Source organism: Schistocerca serialis, chromosome 8 (assembly GCF_023864345.2).
Source record: "Schistocerca serialis cubense isolate TAMUIC-IGC-003099 chromosome 8, iqSchSeri2.2, whole genome shotgun sequence".
Lineage (NCBI taxonomy): Eukaryota > Metazoa > Arthropoda > Insecta > Orthoptera > Acrididae > Schistocerca > Schistocerca serialis.
Window position 1 is genome coordinate 435,419,610 of NC_064645.1, and position 18,484 is coordinate 435,438,093.

Here is an 18,484-nt window from a genome sequence, read left to right on the forward strand (position 1 = left end):
TGAAACCAGCTAAAATTTTTAATATTTCAACTTTGAGTCAGAGGGTACATAGTTGAGGGCCACACCACATTTCATTTTCAATTTGAAAGCCCGCAGTACAAGCCCCACTCTCTCTAATCCTGTTTTCATGGTACGTACACGAAATGTAAATTAGTTCTGCAGTCAGCTTCAAATGCTGGTTCTCTCTCAAAAAACAAAAATTGCCCTCCTTCCAGTGATTCCCATTTGAGTTTCCAAAACATATCCATAAGACTTGTATGTTGTACAAACATACTAACAACATATCTAGTAGCCAGCCTCTGAATTGCTTCGGTATCTTCTTTTAAACCTACCTGGTGAGAACCCAAACACTCCCAACGGTACTCAACAACGGGCAGCAGTAGTGTCCTATATGCAGCTTTCTTTACAGATGATCACATTTCCCTAAGATTCTCCCAATAAACCAAAGTCAACCATTTGCCTTCCCTGCTACAATCCTCACCTGCTCAATCCATTTCATATTGCTATGCAATGTTGCATCTAGGTATTTAATTGATGTGACTGCATCAAGCAGCACACTACTAATACTGCATTCATATACAGGGTGTACATAAAGTCCAAGAACACTTTCAATTATTTATTGCACAAGAACTAAACATTGTACAGATGTCATACCATTGCATTTAGAAGAGAAACTCTGAAAGTTTTTATTAGAAACATTCAATATGCGAACCATGAGTGACCCAGCAGATGTCAATATGGTAATCGAATTCTTGCCGTACCCGTCCCAGTATGGCATCATCGACTGTGGCAGTCGCTTCCCGTATTCTCTCCCAGAGCTCTGCTACATCATGAGGTAGAGGCGGTACATACACCAAATCTTTGTGTCCCCACAGAAAAAAAGTCACACAGAGTAAGATCTCGTGATCATTGAGGCCATTTCATGAAACAACACACAGAAAGCTTGCTCTGCACCTGAACTCGCCATGTTTGGAACTAGTGCTGACTAGGCTATCAGCAAATTACCAAACCACACTGTGGCGGTATACATGGGGGGAGGGAGGGAGGAGGGGGGTCACCTTCAGGGTTTCTTTTCAAAATGACATATGTATGATATCTGTACAATGTTTGGCTCCTGTACAATAAATAATTAAAAGTGTTCCCAGACTTTTATGTACAACCTGTATTGTGTGTTAGTTTTTCCTACTCATCTGAATTAAACTTACATTTTCTACATTAAGAGCTAGTTGCCATTCATCACATCAACTAGTAATTTTGTCTAACTCACCTGATATCCTCCTACAGTCACTCAATGACGACACCTTCCCATACACATCATCACCAGCAAGCAGCCACAGACTACTGCTTACCCTGTCTGCCAGATCATTTGTATATACCTAGAAAATAACTGCTGTCCTATCACATGTCCCTGATGCACTTGTCTCTGGTGAACAGTCACTATTGAAGACAGCATACTGGGTTCTGTTATTTAAGAAGTATTTGAGCCACTTACCAGGGAACCTAATCTGTGCGCTTGTACCTTTGTTAACTATCTGCAGTGTGGCACTATGTCAAATGTTCTACACAAAGCCAGTAACGTGGAATCTGCCTCTTGACCATCACCCATCCCTGAGAATATCTTTAAGGATTTCCTCAAACCCATGCCATATTACAAGTGATACCAGAGGTGTTCATTTCAATGAACAAAAATACTTCTCACATTAAAAGTAAATATATAAATCACCTTTATTCCCGATACAAATGTCTGCTTGTGTCTGTGTATGTGCGAATGGATATGTGTGTGTGTGTATGTGTGTGCGCGAGTGTATACCTGTCCTTTTTCCCCCTAAGGTAAGTCTTTCCGCTCCCGGGATTGGAATGACTCCTTACACTCTCCCTTAAAACCCACATCCTTTCGTCTTTCCCTCTCCTTCCCTCTTTCCTGATGAAGCAACCGTTTGTTGCGAAAGCTTGAATTTTGTGTCTATGTTTGTGTTTGTTTGTGTGTCTATCGACCTGCCAGCACTTTCATTTGGTAAGTCATATCATCTTTGTTTTTAGATATATTTTTCCCACGTGGAATTTTTCCCGCTATTATATCGATACTAAAATTATGTAAATAATAGTGATTCTCTGATCATTATGCTACCAGAGGTGGTTATGCTTTCCCCTCTGCCAACATTTGAACTGATTTACCCTGTTAGTTATTGGAGACACCCATACTTTATAACATGGACTTCAAACATCCACTACTCTGTAAAGCACTGTGAAATGCACGGCACGATACCCTACCATACGTTAGGGTATCTTTCCATTCCATGATGTATGGAGCTTAAATGCCTCTGTGCATACTGTAATCAGTCAACCCTTGTCTTTGCAGTCCCTATGGAGAGACATACAGGGAGATGCTGTATAATATTAGGACTTCCACTTAATACTGGTTCTTGGGTCTATGTCAAGTAGGCTTTCACAGTATAGCTGGAATCTATCTTCAAGCACCTGCCAATTCTATTTCTTTCAGTGTTTCTGTAATGCTTCCTTGCCATTTAAAATGAAAGATGCAACTGCTTGTGCTGCCCTTCTTTGGAACTATGCAAACTTGGTGTATTAGAGTACCATATATAAATTATCGGTGAAGGTGTGACAAGAAGACTTAATACTGATGGAGGATTCAACATCAAACTTTTAGATTTGTAGTCTGGCACTCATTATAACGTGTGGCAGATTTTGCTGCCCGGAAATTGCATATGACACATCAATAGCAAAAGTAAAAGTTTCAATACTGAAATTAATTTAACTATTTAATTTTCTTCTTGTTGTCGTTTGGTGCAGCTCTCCATGCTACTCTATTCTGTGCAAGCTTCTTCGTCTCCCAGTACCTACTGCAACCTACATCCTTCTGTATCTGTTTAGTGTATTCATCTCTTGGTCTCCCTCTGTGATTTTTACCCTCCACACTGCCCTCCAATACTAAATTGGTGATCCCTTGATGCCTCAGAACATGTCCTACCAACCGATCCCTTCTTCTGGTCAAGTTGTGCCACAAACTTCTCTTCTCCCCAATCCTATTCAATACTTCCTCATTAGTTATGTGATCTACCCATCTAATCTTCAGCATTCTTCTGTAGCACCACATTTCAAAAGCTTCTATTCTCTGTCCAAACTATCTATCGTCCATGTTTCACTTCCATACATGGCTACACTCCATACAAATACTTTCAGAAACGACTCCCTGACACTTAAATCTATACTCGATGTTAACAAATTTCTCTTCTTCAGAAACGCTTTCGTTGCCATTGTCAGTCCACATTTTATATCCTCTCTACTTCGACCATCATCAGTTATTTTGCTCCCCAAATAGCAAAACTCCTTTACTACTTTAAGTGTCTCATTTCCTAATCTAATTCCCTCAGCATCACCTGACTTAATTCGACTACATTCCATTATCCTCGTTTTGCTCAAGAGGACGCCATCATCATTTAATCATACAGTAAAGCTACATGCCCTTGGGAAAAATTAAAGCTGTAGTTTCCCCTTGCTTTCAGCCGTTCGCAGTACCAGCATAGCAAGGCCGTTTTGGTTAGTGTTACAAGGCCAGATCAGTCAATCATCCAGACTGTTGCCCTTGCAACTACTGAAAAGGCTGCTGCCCCTCTTCAGGAACCACACGTTTGTCTGGCCTCTCAACAGATACCCCTCCGTTGTGGTTGCACCTATGGTACGGCTATCTGTATCGCTGAGGCACGCAAGCCTCCCCACCAACGGCAAGGTCCCACTTAACCAGGGCACTCTAATAGCAGTGACTTAGAAAATAATTTGATGAGGTGAGATATCTAAGTATAGCCTATGGCATTCACAGACTTGAGTGTGCTATTTCCACTTCCTATAACCTTGGCTGTAGTAATAAATTTATACATAGAATATGGCAAGCTTTGACATATGCCGAAAAAGGATAGATTGGATGTGATTTGGCAAAGCAAGGAATAAGAATACAAAATAATAACTGTGGTAACAGTCTAATGGCCGGGCTAGTCATTGCAATCAGTTGTTCCATGTTTGAAACATCTCAGTATGACAACAAGAATGCTGCTCTGTGACTGTTACAGCCAAATCTAATTTTGAACAGAGTATGTCACTGCTCTGCATTTAACACACTGTTGTTTACAAAACACTAAAATTGCAATTTAAACTAAGAAACAGTGTAGTAAGTCACAGAGAAGCCTCTCAAAAGTTTTGTGATATGTATTATAGACATACGATTACTGTAAATCAACTATGAAAATCCTTGGAGACAGCACATGATGTACATCCCTTGTGATTTATGTGCAGAATCTAGTTTTTGAGAAACAAAGAAATGAGGGAAGATCATACGCAAAGCAATAATTGTGGTAAGAGAAAATTTCTCCAATAATAGAGAAATGATATTTTGATGGACATCGCAAACTATGCAAGTAATTCTAATGAGAACGACACAGTCACCAGAACTGCCAAAGTTACAGCCAAAAACTCAATGCATCTATTATATGAAGATCTAGCATTAAGATGATGCAAACGTAAAAAGGCATATTATAACAGAAGACTTATAAAATAACCAGTAGGTAGCAATGTTAATAATGTAAATACTGATGACACACATTCGACAATCATCCAAAACATCATCCACCTAACAATGAAGGTGTAATCAGTTTTTCACGATTCCAATACACAATCACCACAAAACATAGAATGCATGAAAGAGTACAATACCATGATGTGACTTAATATGAAACCTATTTCACACATCATCCATATAAAGATATAATTCATTGTATCTGTATCACAAAAACATAATTTTTACAATCAATCAAGCAAACTTTCATTCGAATTTATGCCGAAGTGCCTTCTAACACCCTTTCTATATCATACCACTGACACCATCCATGCCATGCAACATGCTTCAATTAGTGCTCTAACTTAGTTTAATTAGAAGCTTGGAAGTGAAGAGGATATGGGCGAAGCAGAGGCCAATCATGCAGAAGACAGATAAATCAGTAATGAATACGAGGAGGAAATTTTAGCAAGACTATGAAGGTAAATAGTTTCCTGTACTGCAATCTACCTTGTTTTCCATATCTGGGATGCACATTACAGTCTCCAGAATTACGTGTACGATCTTTAGTACTAAAAACAAAGCGATTTCGTAATTCTCGGCTCCAACAAGGGGACTGTTGAGGGTAGGAATCATCCTTATTAGATCCACGGTCACTGTTATCACTCCCATCGTCCTGTAACCACACCCGTAAAACGTATTCAGCATTCTTAAGTTGCACATTTCTACAACATAAATATATTTCAAGTAGCTTCAAAGGAAAGTGTCATTAAAACGATACACAAATCTGACTCACGTCTTCTTTTACGACCACAGAATTTTTTACTGGCATCTCTGTATCCAAATACTGACTTGTATCACCACTCCTAGTTTTCACCATTTTCAGAGACTGTATCTGTTTACTAAACTGTTGTAACAGCGATCCACAAAATTCTTCAACGCCAATAACATTCTGAGTTCTGGTGAAACAAATATGGTTCAATGGCCGATAATCACTTCCACAAAAGCAACTACAAAACAAGTAATTGCAACATAGATTCGAATACCACTTACAAAATATTGTGTTTCTTTCAGCAATTCAAAGAAAATTCACCATTTCACACACTGGCTCCAGCACTCACTTCCTCAACAGACAATGGACATCCTCCGAACTCAACGTGAGTCTTTCAACAACCGAACGTTATGAAATGGCGGTAATTCGTATTGGTAATGATCAATACTCCTCTGAAACAATTCAATATTGGCATCTAAATGTCTTGGAAAAATCCATTTTACGGTGAAAACACTTGCTTTAGTTTCACTGATTCTATTTCCTGCTTTACAAGTTACATAACAAATTAAAGATTCTCGGAAACATTATCCTCAATGCAACGGAAATACATTCCGTAGTTGTCCAACCTGTGCGCGTAAAACAAGTGAACATCGAGCCATAACCAAGTTCGTAACGCGCGAAGTACATGTCAATATTACAATTGTTTTGAGTTCTGGAAGGTGATAAATAAGTGAGTGTTTTCTGTCGCTGTAACAACAAATATACCGTGTGTCCATAACGTTCGTACAGTAGGTATCTGTTTACAGTTGATGGGATATGTCTCGCGATATCAGATCTTTTTTCGCTCCGAAAAAGCTTGGTGAAGGAGAAATCTCTTTCAAGGAAAAAGTCTTGTCGAAATCGAAGCAAAAGAAAAGATTAATTTTGTCGGACTCGGATTCGGATGATGGCTCGAGCAAGCACCCAGAGGTCAAAGTTTCGAAAAAGAAAAAACTTTCATTAAACAAGGGGAAGGAGAAAACAAATGATGAAAAAACATTAAAACCAATTAAAGTTTCAGACGTATTTGGAAGTGATCATATCAAAAGATCAACGGAGAAAACAGTGCCTACACCAAGCAAACAGGTGGCAAATAAAGTAACTGTGAATGTAAAAACTAAGAGTAATGAAGATTCCCTTGAAGGTGAACTTAGTGTGCCTTGGGATGAGTTCGATGAAATCGAATCGAAGTATTGGAGCACGGATAGAGAGCATGCAGTGAATGTTGACTCCTGCGATAGCCCAAAGAAAAGTGGAGGAAAAAGACGCCATGACCAAGATCAACGAAAAAAGAAGGCTGCTTCAGAAAGTGATGTGTCACCAACCAAGAAGAAGAAAGTATCCACAGACGAAAACAGTTCGTCTAAGGTCACTGCTGACTCTTCCCTGGCCTCCCCTTCTAGTCGTTCTGCAGCAGTAAATGACAACGCTCAGAGTAGTGGCACAGAGGAGGTGCAAGCTGAAAAAACACCTAAGGCAAAAAAGGTAAAAGAAAGGTCAGATGATAATGCTGATAGTAGTCAGAAAAGTAAGAAAGAGACACCTAAAGCCTCAGATCAAGGCGCTTTATCAGTTGAAAAGAAGAAGGAGCATGCAATGAATTATATAAGATACCTTAACAGAGAAGGACCAAAGCATCGTGGAAGTAAAGTGATACCAGAAGGTTCACCAAACTGCTTGGAAGGGCTTGTGTTTGTTATTACTGGTGTACTGGATTCTCTGGATAGAGATGAAGCCACAGAACTAATTAAGAAATACGGAGGACGTGTAACGTCATCACTCAGTCGTAATACAAGTTACTTACTTGTCGGCGAAGATGCTGGACCATCAAAGCTTGAAAAAGCAAAATCATTTAATACAAAACAGCTAGATGAGGATGGATTATTAAACCTAGTTGTAGAACGATCTACTGGAAGTGGACTTCATAGCAGCTCTAAAGAAGACACAGGCAGAAAGGATACAGAAAAAAAGTCTGGAAGAAATCTAGCAAACAAAAATACTAAACCCTTAAACTGTGATTCAACGTCTGTTGTTTCTGTACTAAAAGTGAAAAGTAATGAAGGTACTGTTCATCACATTCATTCTGCACCAGCCAGCCTTAAAAATTGTTCACAAATGTCTAGTAGTCAGAATAATGGAAATTTAATGATAAACTATTCAACACCATCATTGTGGGTGGAGAAATACCGACCAACAAGTTCAAAGCAGATTATAGGACAACAAGGAGAAAAGAGCGTAGTCAAGAAACTAAGTAAATGGCTTGAAAATTGGTACAAAAATCGCACAGGTGGGAAAAAGTTTAAACCAAGCCCCTGGGCAAAAGATGACGATGGGAGCTTCTACAAAGCTGCTCTTATTTCTGGTCCACCAGGAATTGGAAAAACAACAGCAGCCCACCTTGTTTCTAAGGAACTAGGTTTCGATATTGTAGAGTTCAATGCTTCAGACACAAGGTCAAAAAAGCTTTTACATGATGAAGTTACAGAACTTTTGTCTAGCAAGAGTCTGTATGGTCTTTTCCATGGAAAAGATGGCCGTGTAGCACCTTCTGCTAAACATGTGTTAATAATGGATGAAGTAGATGGAATGGCTGGAAATGAAGATAGAGGAGGTATTCAAGAATTAATTCAGTTGGTAAAAAGTACTCATATTCCAATAATATGTATTTGTAATGACCGTAATCATCCAAAGATTCGTAGCTTAGTAAATTACTGCTTTGACTTGCGGGTACAAAAACCAAGACTTGAACAGATACGAGGTGCTATGATGTCAGTTTGCTTTAAAGAAGGTTTGAAAATTCCACCTGATGCTCTAACTGATGTTATCACTTGTGCAAACCAAGATATTCGACAAGTTCTGAATAATTTGTCTATGTGGTATGTCAATACGAAGAACTTGTCATCAGAGGAAATCAAAACTGAGGCACAAAAATCAAAAAAAGAGTTTAAACTGGGACCTTGGGATGTCCTCAGAAAGGTATTTTCAGCTGAAGAACACAAGAAGATGTCCATACATGATAAATCTGATTTGTTTTTTTATGATTATAACATCAGCCCATTATTTGTACAAGAAAACTATCTAAATGTTGTCCCTGCTGCAGCAGCAGGTAATATTGGCAAGACACTGGAACTCATTTCAGCAACTGCTGACAGTATTAGTTATGGGGACACAATTGAAAAAGCAATAAGATCAAGAGGCTCGTGGAGTTTGCTGCCAATGCAAGCAATGTTCTCAAGTGTCTTTCCTGGTGACTATATGCAAGGTTATATTAAAAGTCAGATTAACTTTCCCTCATGGCTGGGCAAAAACTCGAGATATAATAAATTTGACAGACTCTCGCAGGAACTTCATGTTCATATGAGGCTTGCAATATCTGGAAGCAAGTTAGATCTTGCATTGGACTACCTTCCTTATATTAGGGATGCAATAGTAAAACCACTTATTAGTGAAGGTGCACCTGGTGTTCCACAAGCCCTCAGTGTACTTAAGAAATATTACTTACTGCGAGAAGATTTGGAAAGTTTGCTTGAATTATCGTCATGGCCAGACCAGAGGGACCCTATGTCATTGGTGGACAGCAAAGTGAAAGCTGCTTTGACGAGAGCATACAACAAAGAAGGCATAATGATACCATATGCTGTGCACACTACTGTTAAGAAGAAGGCCGGGGCATCATTCAGCGAAATGGAAGGTGCTGAAGGTGAAGAAACATTAGAGGATGTGGAAGAAGAAGATGAAGAGACAGATGACATAAAGTCAGATGCCATGATAAAAATTGCTAAGAAGAAAACAGCAGCAGCAGAATCAGCATCAGGAACTTCTGAAATAAAAAAGGGAAAGGGGAAAGGCAAAGGAAAACCAAAAAAAAGTAAATAATTGTAGTGGGGTGTTTCTCACCCAGTCAATCATATAAGACTTCTAGCGTAATATGGAAGAAATCTATTTTTTGAATCATCACATTGTTACATTATTACAATTATTGCCTTAAACATTATGTTACATGCTAACATTGCAAAAAGCTTTGTACTTGAGAATAACACATTAGATGGTTACTCCTTTTGTATATTAAAGACGTGATTTTATGGAGTACAGTGTAAAGTAAGAAAAATATAAATATCTGTGTGGAAATATTCTAAAAATTGCAGTTATTTCTGGTGTTTCTGTATTATATTGCAACTTAAGTTGTTGGAATTATAATTGCAATGTACAGTTTTTGTTTTATGTGAACTGAGTGACAACACTTAGATGAATGCATGAAAATTTTCCTTGTACTATTTATAAGTGAACAGAACAGGTAAACTATTTTCATGCCTTTTACAAATTTAAAACTAACTTTGTTACTTAAATTGTGTAACTTGTTTGTAAAACATTTATATGTGATAAGTTTGTGGTACTTTCCTTAGATGAGGGAAATTGCAGGTTCATGACAGGTTAGGAGTGATGCACATATGCTATTCCTGATTCACTTGAAGAAATATGTTAGATTTGCCATTTTTCCAATCATATTTGGAGTGAAACTCAATATATTTTAATTTTTTTTATTTTACTTTTGGATTTGCACATGGATTTTAAACAACATCCTTCAGTTAAAGTTTCCTTTCTCAGTTATTTTGTGCAATTTACATATCCTTGTGATTTATGTTTAAATGTGTGCGCAATCCTTATTTATTGGCATTAGTTACCACGTTTATCCATCTCATGCACAATAAAATACTTTTGTAAAGTAATTCCAGAATTGTCTCATTAGTGAAAGACTAGCTCATTATGTCAAGGAATCTCCAGACCAAGCTTAGCAGCTACTGCAGTTTAATGTTCCTGTATACATAAACCGTTGTTGAAAAGATTTGATGAGGACAAATTATCACAGCCACTACGTGGCAAACTCAACCACAATGACTGGAATTTTTTTTTATTTTTGTATTTATTTATTTATTTTTTTTTTTTTTTGGGGGGGGGGGGTTGTGGGAGGTTATATTCCATTTGTGGGAATGATGATTGACTTATTGCAAGGTATTATTATTATTATTTTTATTTTTGACAAAATCACTTGGTTATAATTGTAACATAAAAAAGTGATTGCGTCAAAAAAAAAAAAAAATTGTATTACAATTTGCATTTCGTCTGTACAATGATCATAGTTACCATTTTTTAATATTAAGAAATGTAGTAATGTCTCACCAACTTTTAAATATATTGTGTATGGATGGTACTGGTGGAAAACCAAAAGGTGTAAGAAAGCGGTTTGCTTTTACTATTAGCAAACAAATCATTTCTTGGTCAATGTATAAAAATTAGGTTAACTAATAATTACTGCAAAATCTAATGTCCTCATGTACGAGATGCCTTTTCTCACAAAACTTTACAAGTTAGATGACTCCTGTTGAATACTTTTTATGTTTGATATCTCTCATAAATTTCTGTACTCACCTCTTTATCATACATTGTATGTTGTTATTTTGCCATATGACTCATTTTCACCTTACATCAGCAGATGACACACAGATTTTAGTATGTTGCAAAAGTTGGCACCAGGTTAGCCATTCTATCAACTTTTCTTCATCTGATTTCCCAATATGTAATTTATTTTTGCGTCATTTCTGATCTGACATTTTATGTAAACTAGCTGCATGAATCTCTCTCCCTCTCTCTCTCTCTCTTTCTTTTAAGCTGCCTGAATCTCTTTCTTTTAAGCTGCATGAATCTCTCTCTCTCTCTCTCTCTCTCTCTCTCTCTCTCTCTCTCTCTGTGTGTGTGTGTGTGTGTGTGTGTGTGTGTGTGTGTGTGTGTAATTTATTTTTGCATCATTTCTGATCTGACACTTTATGTAAACTAGCTGCATGAATCTCTCTCTCTTTCTTTTAAGCTGCCTGAATCTCTCTCTCTCTCTCTTTCTTTTAAGCTGCATGAATAGTGTTTGTGTGTGTGTGTGTGTGTGTGTGTGTGTGTGTGTGTATGAGAGAGAGAGAGAGAGAGAGAGATAGAGAAGCTATGTTTTTAATACTATGTCATAGGGAAAGTTGCTTTCATTATACCAGTACTAAGAACAGCTCCCTAATTAACTGGAGAATTGACTGTATCATGTGTTTTTCAATTTTTGTCAAATTTAATACAAAGTTATGTGTATTAATGAAAACAGCAATGTCTTCTACAAGCACAATAAAACACTTGTATTGGTTTGATTATGACATATTGAGCATAGCAACATGAATGAAACTGCACTTTTCCTGAGACATATAAAATGAACTATATGCCCTCGATAATCTATTTGTTTATTTTTATAATGTTTTGAGAATATGGTGTGTGTGTGTGTGTGTGTGTGTGTGTGTGTGTGTGTGTGTGTGAGAGAGAGAGAGAGAGAGAGAGAGAGAGAGAGAGAGAGAGAGAGAGAGAGACTGACTGACTGACTGACTGACTGACTGACTGACTGTGTTTTTCATACTGTGTCATAGGGGAAGTTACTTTTGTGATACCAGTAGTAAGACCAGTTTCATAACTAACTGTAGTACTGGTTGAAGAACAGCTTTATAATTAACTGGAGTACTGGTTGTATTGTGTATATTTTTTCAATTTTTGTAAAATATTTTTAGAATACACTTTTTACCATCAGACTCGTTTTCTGCCTTTTGTTGTTGCTTTGCAAATCCTGAAGAATATAATACTTGTGTGTGTGTGTGTGTGTGTGTGTGTGTGTGTGTGTGTGTGTGTGTGTGTGTGTGTGCGCCAGTGTCCTGGCTTTTCATGTACCAGTATCCTAACTTAAATTCCAAACCCTTTCAAAACTTTAGGAGGTTAGGGTGTAAGACATTAATGACTGTTCCTCTTATTAAGGAGAACAAATTATAACTCATTACTACACATTTTGAGATGACAGTAACACTCACATATAAGGTTTCTCTCCTGTTCAATTTCTGAATGGGGAACTTAAGATAGTCATCACTGTTGTGAATTCTGCACCAGTTTAACAGCCAGTCAATACCCTATACAGTCGTAATTCACAGTGCCTCAAGATCATCATTCACAGCACCAGGAGGAGACAGTTAGTGTGGTTGTTGAAATGTGCAAAGAACTAACACAGTAACTTGTCTGAACATCCAAAATTTGTCTTTCATAGTTAACACTTTATTTGTTGTTGAAATGTGCAAAGAACTGAATCAGTAACTTGTCGGAACATCCAAATATTTGTCTTTTATAGTTAACACTATATTTTAACTTCATATTGTGGAACAAATTTTTATATTTCAGAGACACTGTTGGTGAATTCAAAAGTTAAATTAAACCTGGCTTGGATAAAATATGCAGTCATGAGGTATATGGCAAAAATATAGAATTTGATTATAAAATTTAACAGAACAGAGATAGTGGAAATTCAGGCAATCACCAATTAGCCGGGGAGATCAGATAGGCACCATATTTTAATTTCTCCATCAGGCTGTAGTGGATGTAGTTTAGCATGAAATTGCCCCAAAGTGTGAATGATGTGACTAATTGATGACTACATTTGAGAATGACTCTTACAAGTACTTGAGCAGTGTAGTATAGGTATGGATGGAAGATGTTATAAAAATCCCATATTTGCACTTTTCGTTTTGAAAATCATTACATAATCCTGCACTTCGTGCTCCTAGGGTCACAATAATGTTTCTTAAACTCTTTCTGTGCACAACACTAGAATTATCGAAAATATCAGTAAATTTGGGCAGTTATAAGTTCTGTGCAACATTACTATTTTACAAAACTGCTGGTTGAATATTGACAGTTATTACGATTTATCTCGATTGTGTAGTGGCTGTGCCGGCCGGTGTGGCCGTGCGGTTAAAGGCGCTTCAGTCTGGAACCGCGTGACCGCTACGGTCGCAGGTTCGAATCCTGCCTCGGGCATGGATGTGTGTGATGTCCTTAGGTTAGTTAGGTTTAATTAGTTCTAAGCGACTGATGACCTCAGAAGTTAAGTCGCATAGTGCTCAGAGCCATTTGAACCATTTTTTTGTAGTGGCTGTAGACCATTTAATTTCCATTTCTGTGGCAATAAACATTTGCATCTAATATAACATTTTCACCAATAGACACTTACATCAAATAATTTGCTTTTACTAATCATGTGAACATAATATTAGATCATTAATTTTAATTCTTTTTTGTAAATATAGGTATCTTTTATAATAATTTTCATTGTCTTTCATAAGTAAATTTCATTATGCAAAGTATTTAAGCCTTAAAAGATACAGTACATTTAAATTACATAATGTAATTGTCATTAAATAATTTTAATTTTTAAATATTTTATCAAACAATCCAGTTTAGAAATCCCTTAGGTGTTATCTTAGGCCGGCCGGTGTGGCTGTGCGGTTCTAGGCGCTTCAGTCTGGAACCGCGTGACCGCTACGGTCGCAGGTTCGAATCCTGCCTCGGGCATGGATGTGTGTGATGTCCTTAGGTTAGTTAGGTTTAATTAGTTCTAAGTTCTAGGCGACTGATGACCTCAGAAGTTAAGTCGCATAGTGCTCAGAGCCATTTTTTTGTTATCTTTGTTTTAACAAAGCTTTTTAACTGAATAAACTTGACTCTCACCATGAGTAAGTATGTAAACTGTTAAAAAATCATCAGAAATGGCAATCAACCTGAGGAATGTCCCTGTTATTTTCACGTAGGATGTAATATAACTTACATGAGAAAAGACCCTGCTCACTTCTGTGACTGTTACTACAACTACACAATATTGAGAAAGAGCAGCTAATCTTGAAACTTCGAGCTGATTTGGCAGTGCTGCAAAAAGCGTTAACAGTTGGTATGCTGTAGTCGGCACTAAGTAGAGTTAGTTCAAGACCACGAGACTGCATTACAGTCAGTGCTTTCCAAAAAAGATCCAGGAGACATTACAAGTCCAATTGCTTCAGTCTAACTGCCTCCAATTGCTTCAATGCTTTGGAGACTGAGGACAAAAGCTTTTAGATATCTTAAATTCTGTAGCAGACTGTCAGTGCAGGGCATCATGTGCATGCTAAGTATAGGAAGAAAAGTTTTGAAGAAGATCAAAGAGGGCTTATTGCTGCGTATTAGTCCAGGAGGGAAATGTCAGAACTTGTTCAGAACACTGGGGAAAGATTACCAGGTAACTAGTGTATTTCAGCCAAGTGCAGGGCTTAGTAATGCTATCTGTGATGTAGGCTCTGTGAGGAAGGACCTTAGAAAAGAAAAATCATGTAATAATAGCAAGGGCATAGGTAAGAGTTTGGACTGTAATAACATTTATTCAACTGAGGATGTCATCAGGCTGAGAATGCTTCTTACACTAGTGTGAAAATTGTGTCATTCTTGAGCAATATGGTAAGCCTTGGCATTCTGTGGTTCACGTTAATGCAGAGCTTGGAAAATCACTCAGAGGAAAGGCACAAATGGCTCTGAGCACTATGGGACTCAACTTCTAAGGTCATCAGTCCCCTAGAACTTAGAACTACTTAAACCTAAATAACCGAAGGACATCACACACATCCATGCCTGAGGCAGGATTTGAACCTGCGACCGTAGCGGTCTCACGGTTCCAGACTGTAGCACCTAGAACCGCACGGCCACTCCGGCCAGCTGGAAAGGCACATTCATACATGGGTGTGACTGATGCATCACCCCTTTTTAACTTTGTTAAATTATACATAGTGTGGTTTGCATCTGAATGCTTTGTATGGCTGATTGCTTGAGTCCATTGCATCTCAATGATTTCCAGTTCATCCACTAGACCCTTTTTTGGCAAATTCATCTGGAAAACAGAACAACGGAATAAATATAGTTACAGTTGAAACAGCTAGTAGTGCAACAATACGCCACAGATTGGGCAGTTCCATGGGACATGATAGAAAATGCATGGAGTGTCTTCCACCAAACAACAGAAGCCGTATAAATAAAAAATATGAACTCTAAATATCCGCGAGGTGGCGCAGTGGTTCGACACTGGACTCGCATTCGGGAGGACGACGGTTCAATCCCGCGTCCGGCCATCCTGATTTAGGTTTTCCATGATTTCCCTAAATCGCTGCAGGCAAATGCCTGGATGGTTCCTTTCAAAGGACACGGCCGACTTCCTTCCCTGTCCTTCCCTAATCCGATGAGACCAATGACCTCGCTGTCAGGAATATGTAAGTGTAAATGGAATTTTAGCAGACTTGTGCATATCAGCACATCAAATGGAAATCATTCAAATTGAACATATTCATCTTGATGGATACAATGTAGTACCATAGTATCAGCAGACTGGTGCACATCAGCACACCACATGGAAATCACTCAAATTGAACATATTCGTCTTGATGGATACAATGTGGTACTGTAGAACCAATAAAACAAAAGGGGAGTGGCTGTATATGCACAAAGTGGAGCTAAATCCCACGCCCTTCTGGTTGACAAACATTGTGTTGAACATCGTTTTGAATGCTCAACTACAATAGTGGATCAAGAAGCACACAGCTTGCAGTATTGAAAATTTGCAGACCACTAGCAGAGAGTACGGTATCCCAAGCTTCAAAAATCAATTAGAAACAGTTTCAATAAGATTATACAGACTTAGCTGGAATATCGTTTTTTGTGGAGGCTATTAACATTTTTCTTTTGACAGATAGTACTGACTCAACGTCACCTAGAGTTGTTGATGTCCAGCTTTGGATTATTTTCCACAGGAAAATTTCCTGCGAGTACTGAAGGATATAGTGCTACAGACCTTCCTCCCCCCCCCCCTTCCCTCCCCCCATGGATCATGCCCATTGGTGGGGTGGCTTACATGCCTCAGCAATACAGATAGCTGTACCATAGATATAACCACAACGGAGGGGTATCTGTTGAGAGTCCAGAATGTGTGGTTCCTGGAGAGGGGCAGCAGCCTTCTGAGTAGAGACAGTGGCAACAGTCTGGATGATTGACTGATGTGGCCTTGTAGCATAAAAAAAACGGCCTTGCTGTGCTGGTACTGTGAACAGTTGAAATCAAGGGGAAGCTACTGCCATAATTTTTCCTGAGGACATGCAGTTCTGCTGTAAGGTTAAATGATGCTGGTGTCCTCTTGGGTAAAATATTCAGGAGGAGACTACTCAGAAGGATGTCATCATCAGGAGAAACAAAACTGCCATTCTATGAATTGAGCATGGGATGCTAGATTCCTTAAACGGGCAGGTAGTTTAGAAAATTTGAAAAGGGAAATGGATAGGTAGAAGCTAGACATAGTGAGAATTAGTGAAGTTTGGTGGAAGGTGGAACAGGACTTCTCATCAGGTGAATACATGGTTTTAAACACAAAGTCAAATAGGAGTAATGCAGGAGTGGGTATAATAATGAATAAAAAAAATAGGAATGCCGGTAAGCTACAGTGAACAGCATATTGAATGTATTATCATAGCCAAGATAGACACGAAGCCCACGCCTACCACAGCAGCACAAGTTTACATGCCAATTAGCTCTGCAGATGATGATGTTATTGAAGAAATTCATGATGAGATAAAAGAAATACAGATAGTTAAAGGAGATGAAAATTTAATGTTATGGGAACTGGAGTTTGATAGTAGGAAAAGAAAGCGAAGGAAAAATAGTAGGTGAATATGGACTGGGGGAAAGGAATGAAAGAGGAAGCTGCCTGGTAGAATTTTCCACAAAGCATAATTTGATCATCGCTGACACTTGGTTGGAGAATAATAAAAGAAGGTTGTGTATGTGGAAGAGACCTGGAGAGAACAGAAGGTTTTAGATTGACTGTATAATGGTTAGATAAAGATTTAGGAACCAGATTTTAAATTGTCAAACATTTCCAGGACCAGGTGTGATCTCTGACCACAATTTATTGGGTGTGAACTGTAGATTAAAACTGAAGAAATTCGAAAAAAAGGGTAGGAAATTAAGGAATGGGACCTGGATAAGTTGAAAGAACTGGAGTTTCATAGGGAAAATTAGGCAGCGGTTGACTAGAATAGGGAAAAGGAATACAATAGAAGATGAATGGGTAACTTTGAAGAGATGAACTAGTGAAGGCAGGAGAGGATCAAATAAATAAGAAGACAAGGTTTAGTAGAAATCCTTGGATTACACAAGATTACTGAATTTAACTGATGAAAGGAGAAAATTTAAATCTGCAGCAAATGAAGCAGGCAAAAGGGAATACAAACATTTAAAAATAGACTGACAGGGAACACAAAATTGCTAAGCAGGAATAGCTGAAAGGTGGACTAAGCAGGAATAGCTGAAAGGTGGAAGGAGTATATAGAGGATCTATACAATGGAAATGAACTTGAAAGTAATATTATAGAAAGGGAAGTGGATGTAAATGAAGATGAGATGGGAGATATGATACTGCGAGAAAAATTTGACAAAGCTCTGAAAGATCTAAGTCGAAACAAGGCCACGATAGTAGACAATATTCTGTTAAAACTTCTGATAGCCTTGTGAGAACAAACCATGACAAAACTCTTCCATTTGGTGTGCAAGATATATGAGACAGGCAAAATACCCTCAGACTTAAAGAAGTATGTAGTAATTGCGATTCCAAAGAAAGCAGTTGTTGACAGGTGTGAAAATTACCAAACTGTGAGTTTAATAAGTCATGGTTGCTGCAAAATACTAACACAAATTCTTTGCAGAAGGTTGGAAAAACTGCTAGAAGCCAACCTTGGGGAAGATCAGTTTGGGTTCCACAGAAATGTAGGACTTATATTAGAAGATAAGATAAGGAAAGGCAAACCTAAATTTGTAGACTTTGAGAAAGCTTTTGATGATGTTGACTGAAATAATCTCTTTGAAATTCTGAGGGTAGCAGGGGTAAAAGATTCTCTACACAGAAAGCAAAACAAAATCTCAGAAATAAAGTTTGATCAGAGCTACACAAGAAAAATTATCCTTTTGGTGTACTCAGGGACCTTGCCGGAGCCTTTGATTATGTGAATCACAAAGTTTTACTTGTCAAACTAAACCATTGTGGCATTAATGCCAATCCTCTTGTGTGGATGGAATCTTACCTCCATAAGGAAAAGCAAAGGTTTCATTAACAGACTGTGTCTCATGTATGACATTAATCTCAGAATGGGGAAGCATAACTTGTGCAGTGCCACAGGAATCAATACTGCCCCCACTCTTGTTCC

General features: G+C 38.1%; 2 protein-coding genes across 4 annotated transcripts in view; one reads left to right on the plus strand and one right to left on the minus strand.

Annotated features, from left to right (window-relative positions):
• LOC126416110 (ATPase family AAA domain-containing protein 2-like) overlaps nucleotides 1-5,908 on the minus strand; it is a 233,383-nt gene extending 227,475 nt beyond the window's left edge. For 2 of the 3 annotated variants that reach the window (XM_050083622.1, XM_050083620.1), the window contains exons 1-3: nucleotides 5,621-5,908; nucleotides 5,364-5,526; nucleotides 5,078-5,243 (exon numbers count right to left, since the gene is read on the minus strand). In XM_050083622.1, coding sequence (XP_049939579.1) covers nucleotides 5,078-5,243; nucleotides 5,364-5,447 — 250 coding nt within the window. In that variant the 5' untranslated portion in view covers nucleotides 5,448-5,526; nucleotides 5,621-5,908. Of the gene's footprint in view, nucleotides 1-5,077; nucleotides 5,244-5,363; nucleotides 5,578-5,620 lie in introns of all 3 variants that reach the window. The other variant, XM_050083621.1, reaches the window with a different exon arrangement.
• Nucleotides 5,909-5,994: 86 nt separating this feature from the next.
• On the plus strand, nucleotides 5,995-11,986 carry LOC126416349 (replication factor C subunit 1). The gene has a single exon (XM_050084029.1). The coding sequence runs from the start codon at nucleotides 6,156-6,158 to the stop codon at nucleotides 9,252-9,254; it is 3,099 nt and encodes a 1,032-aa protein (XP_049939986.1). The 5' UTR covers nucleotides 5,995-6,155; the 3' UTR covers nucleotides 9,255-11,986.
• Nucleotides 11,987-18,484: the final 6,498 nt, after the last annotated feature.

Bases quoted from the DNA above. Each gene is read 5' to 3' on its own strand.
- LOC126416349 (XM_050084029.1), top strand. From the start codon at position 6,156: ATGTCTCGCGATATCAGATCTTTTTTCGCTCCGAAAAAGCTTGGTGAA.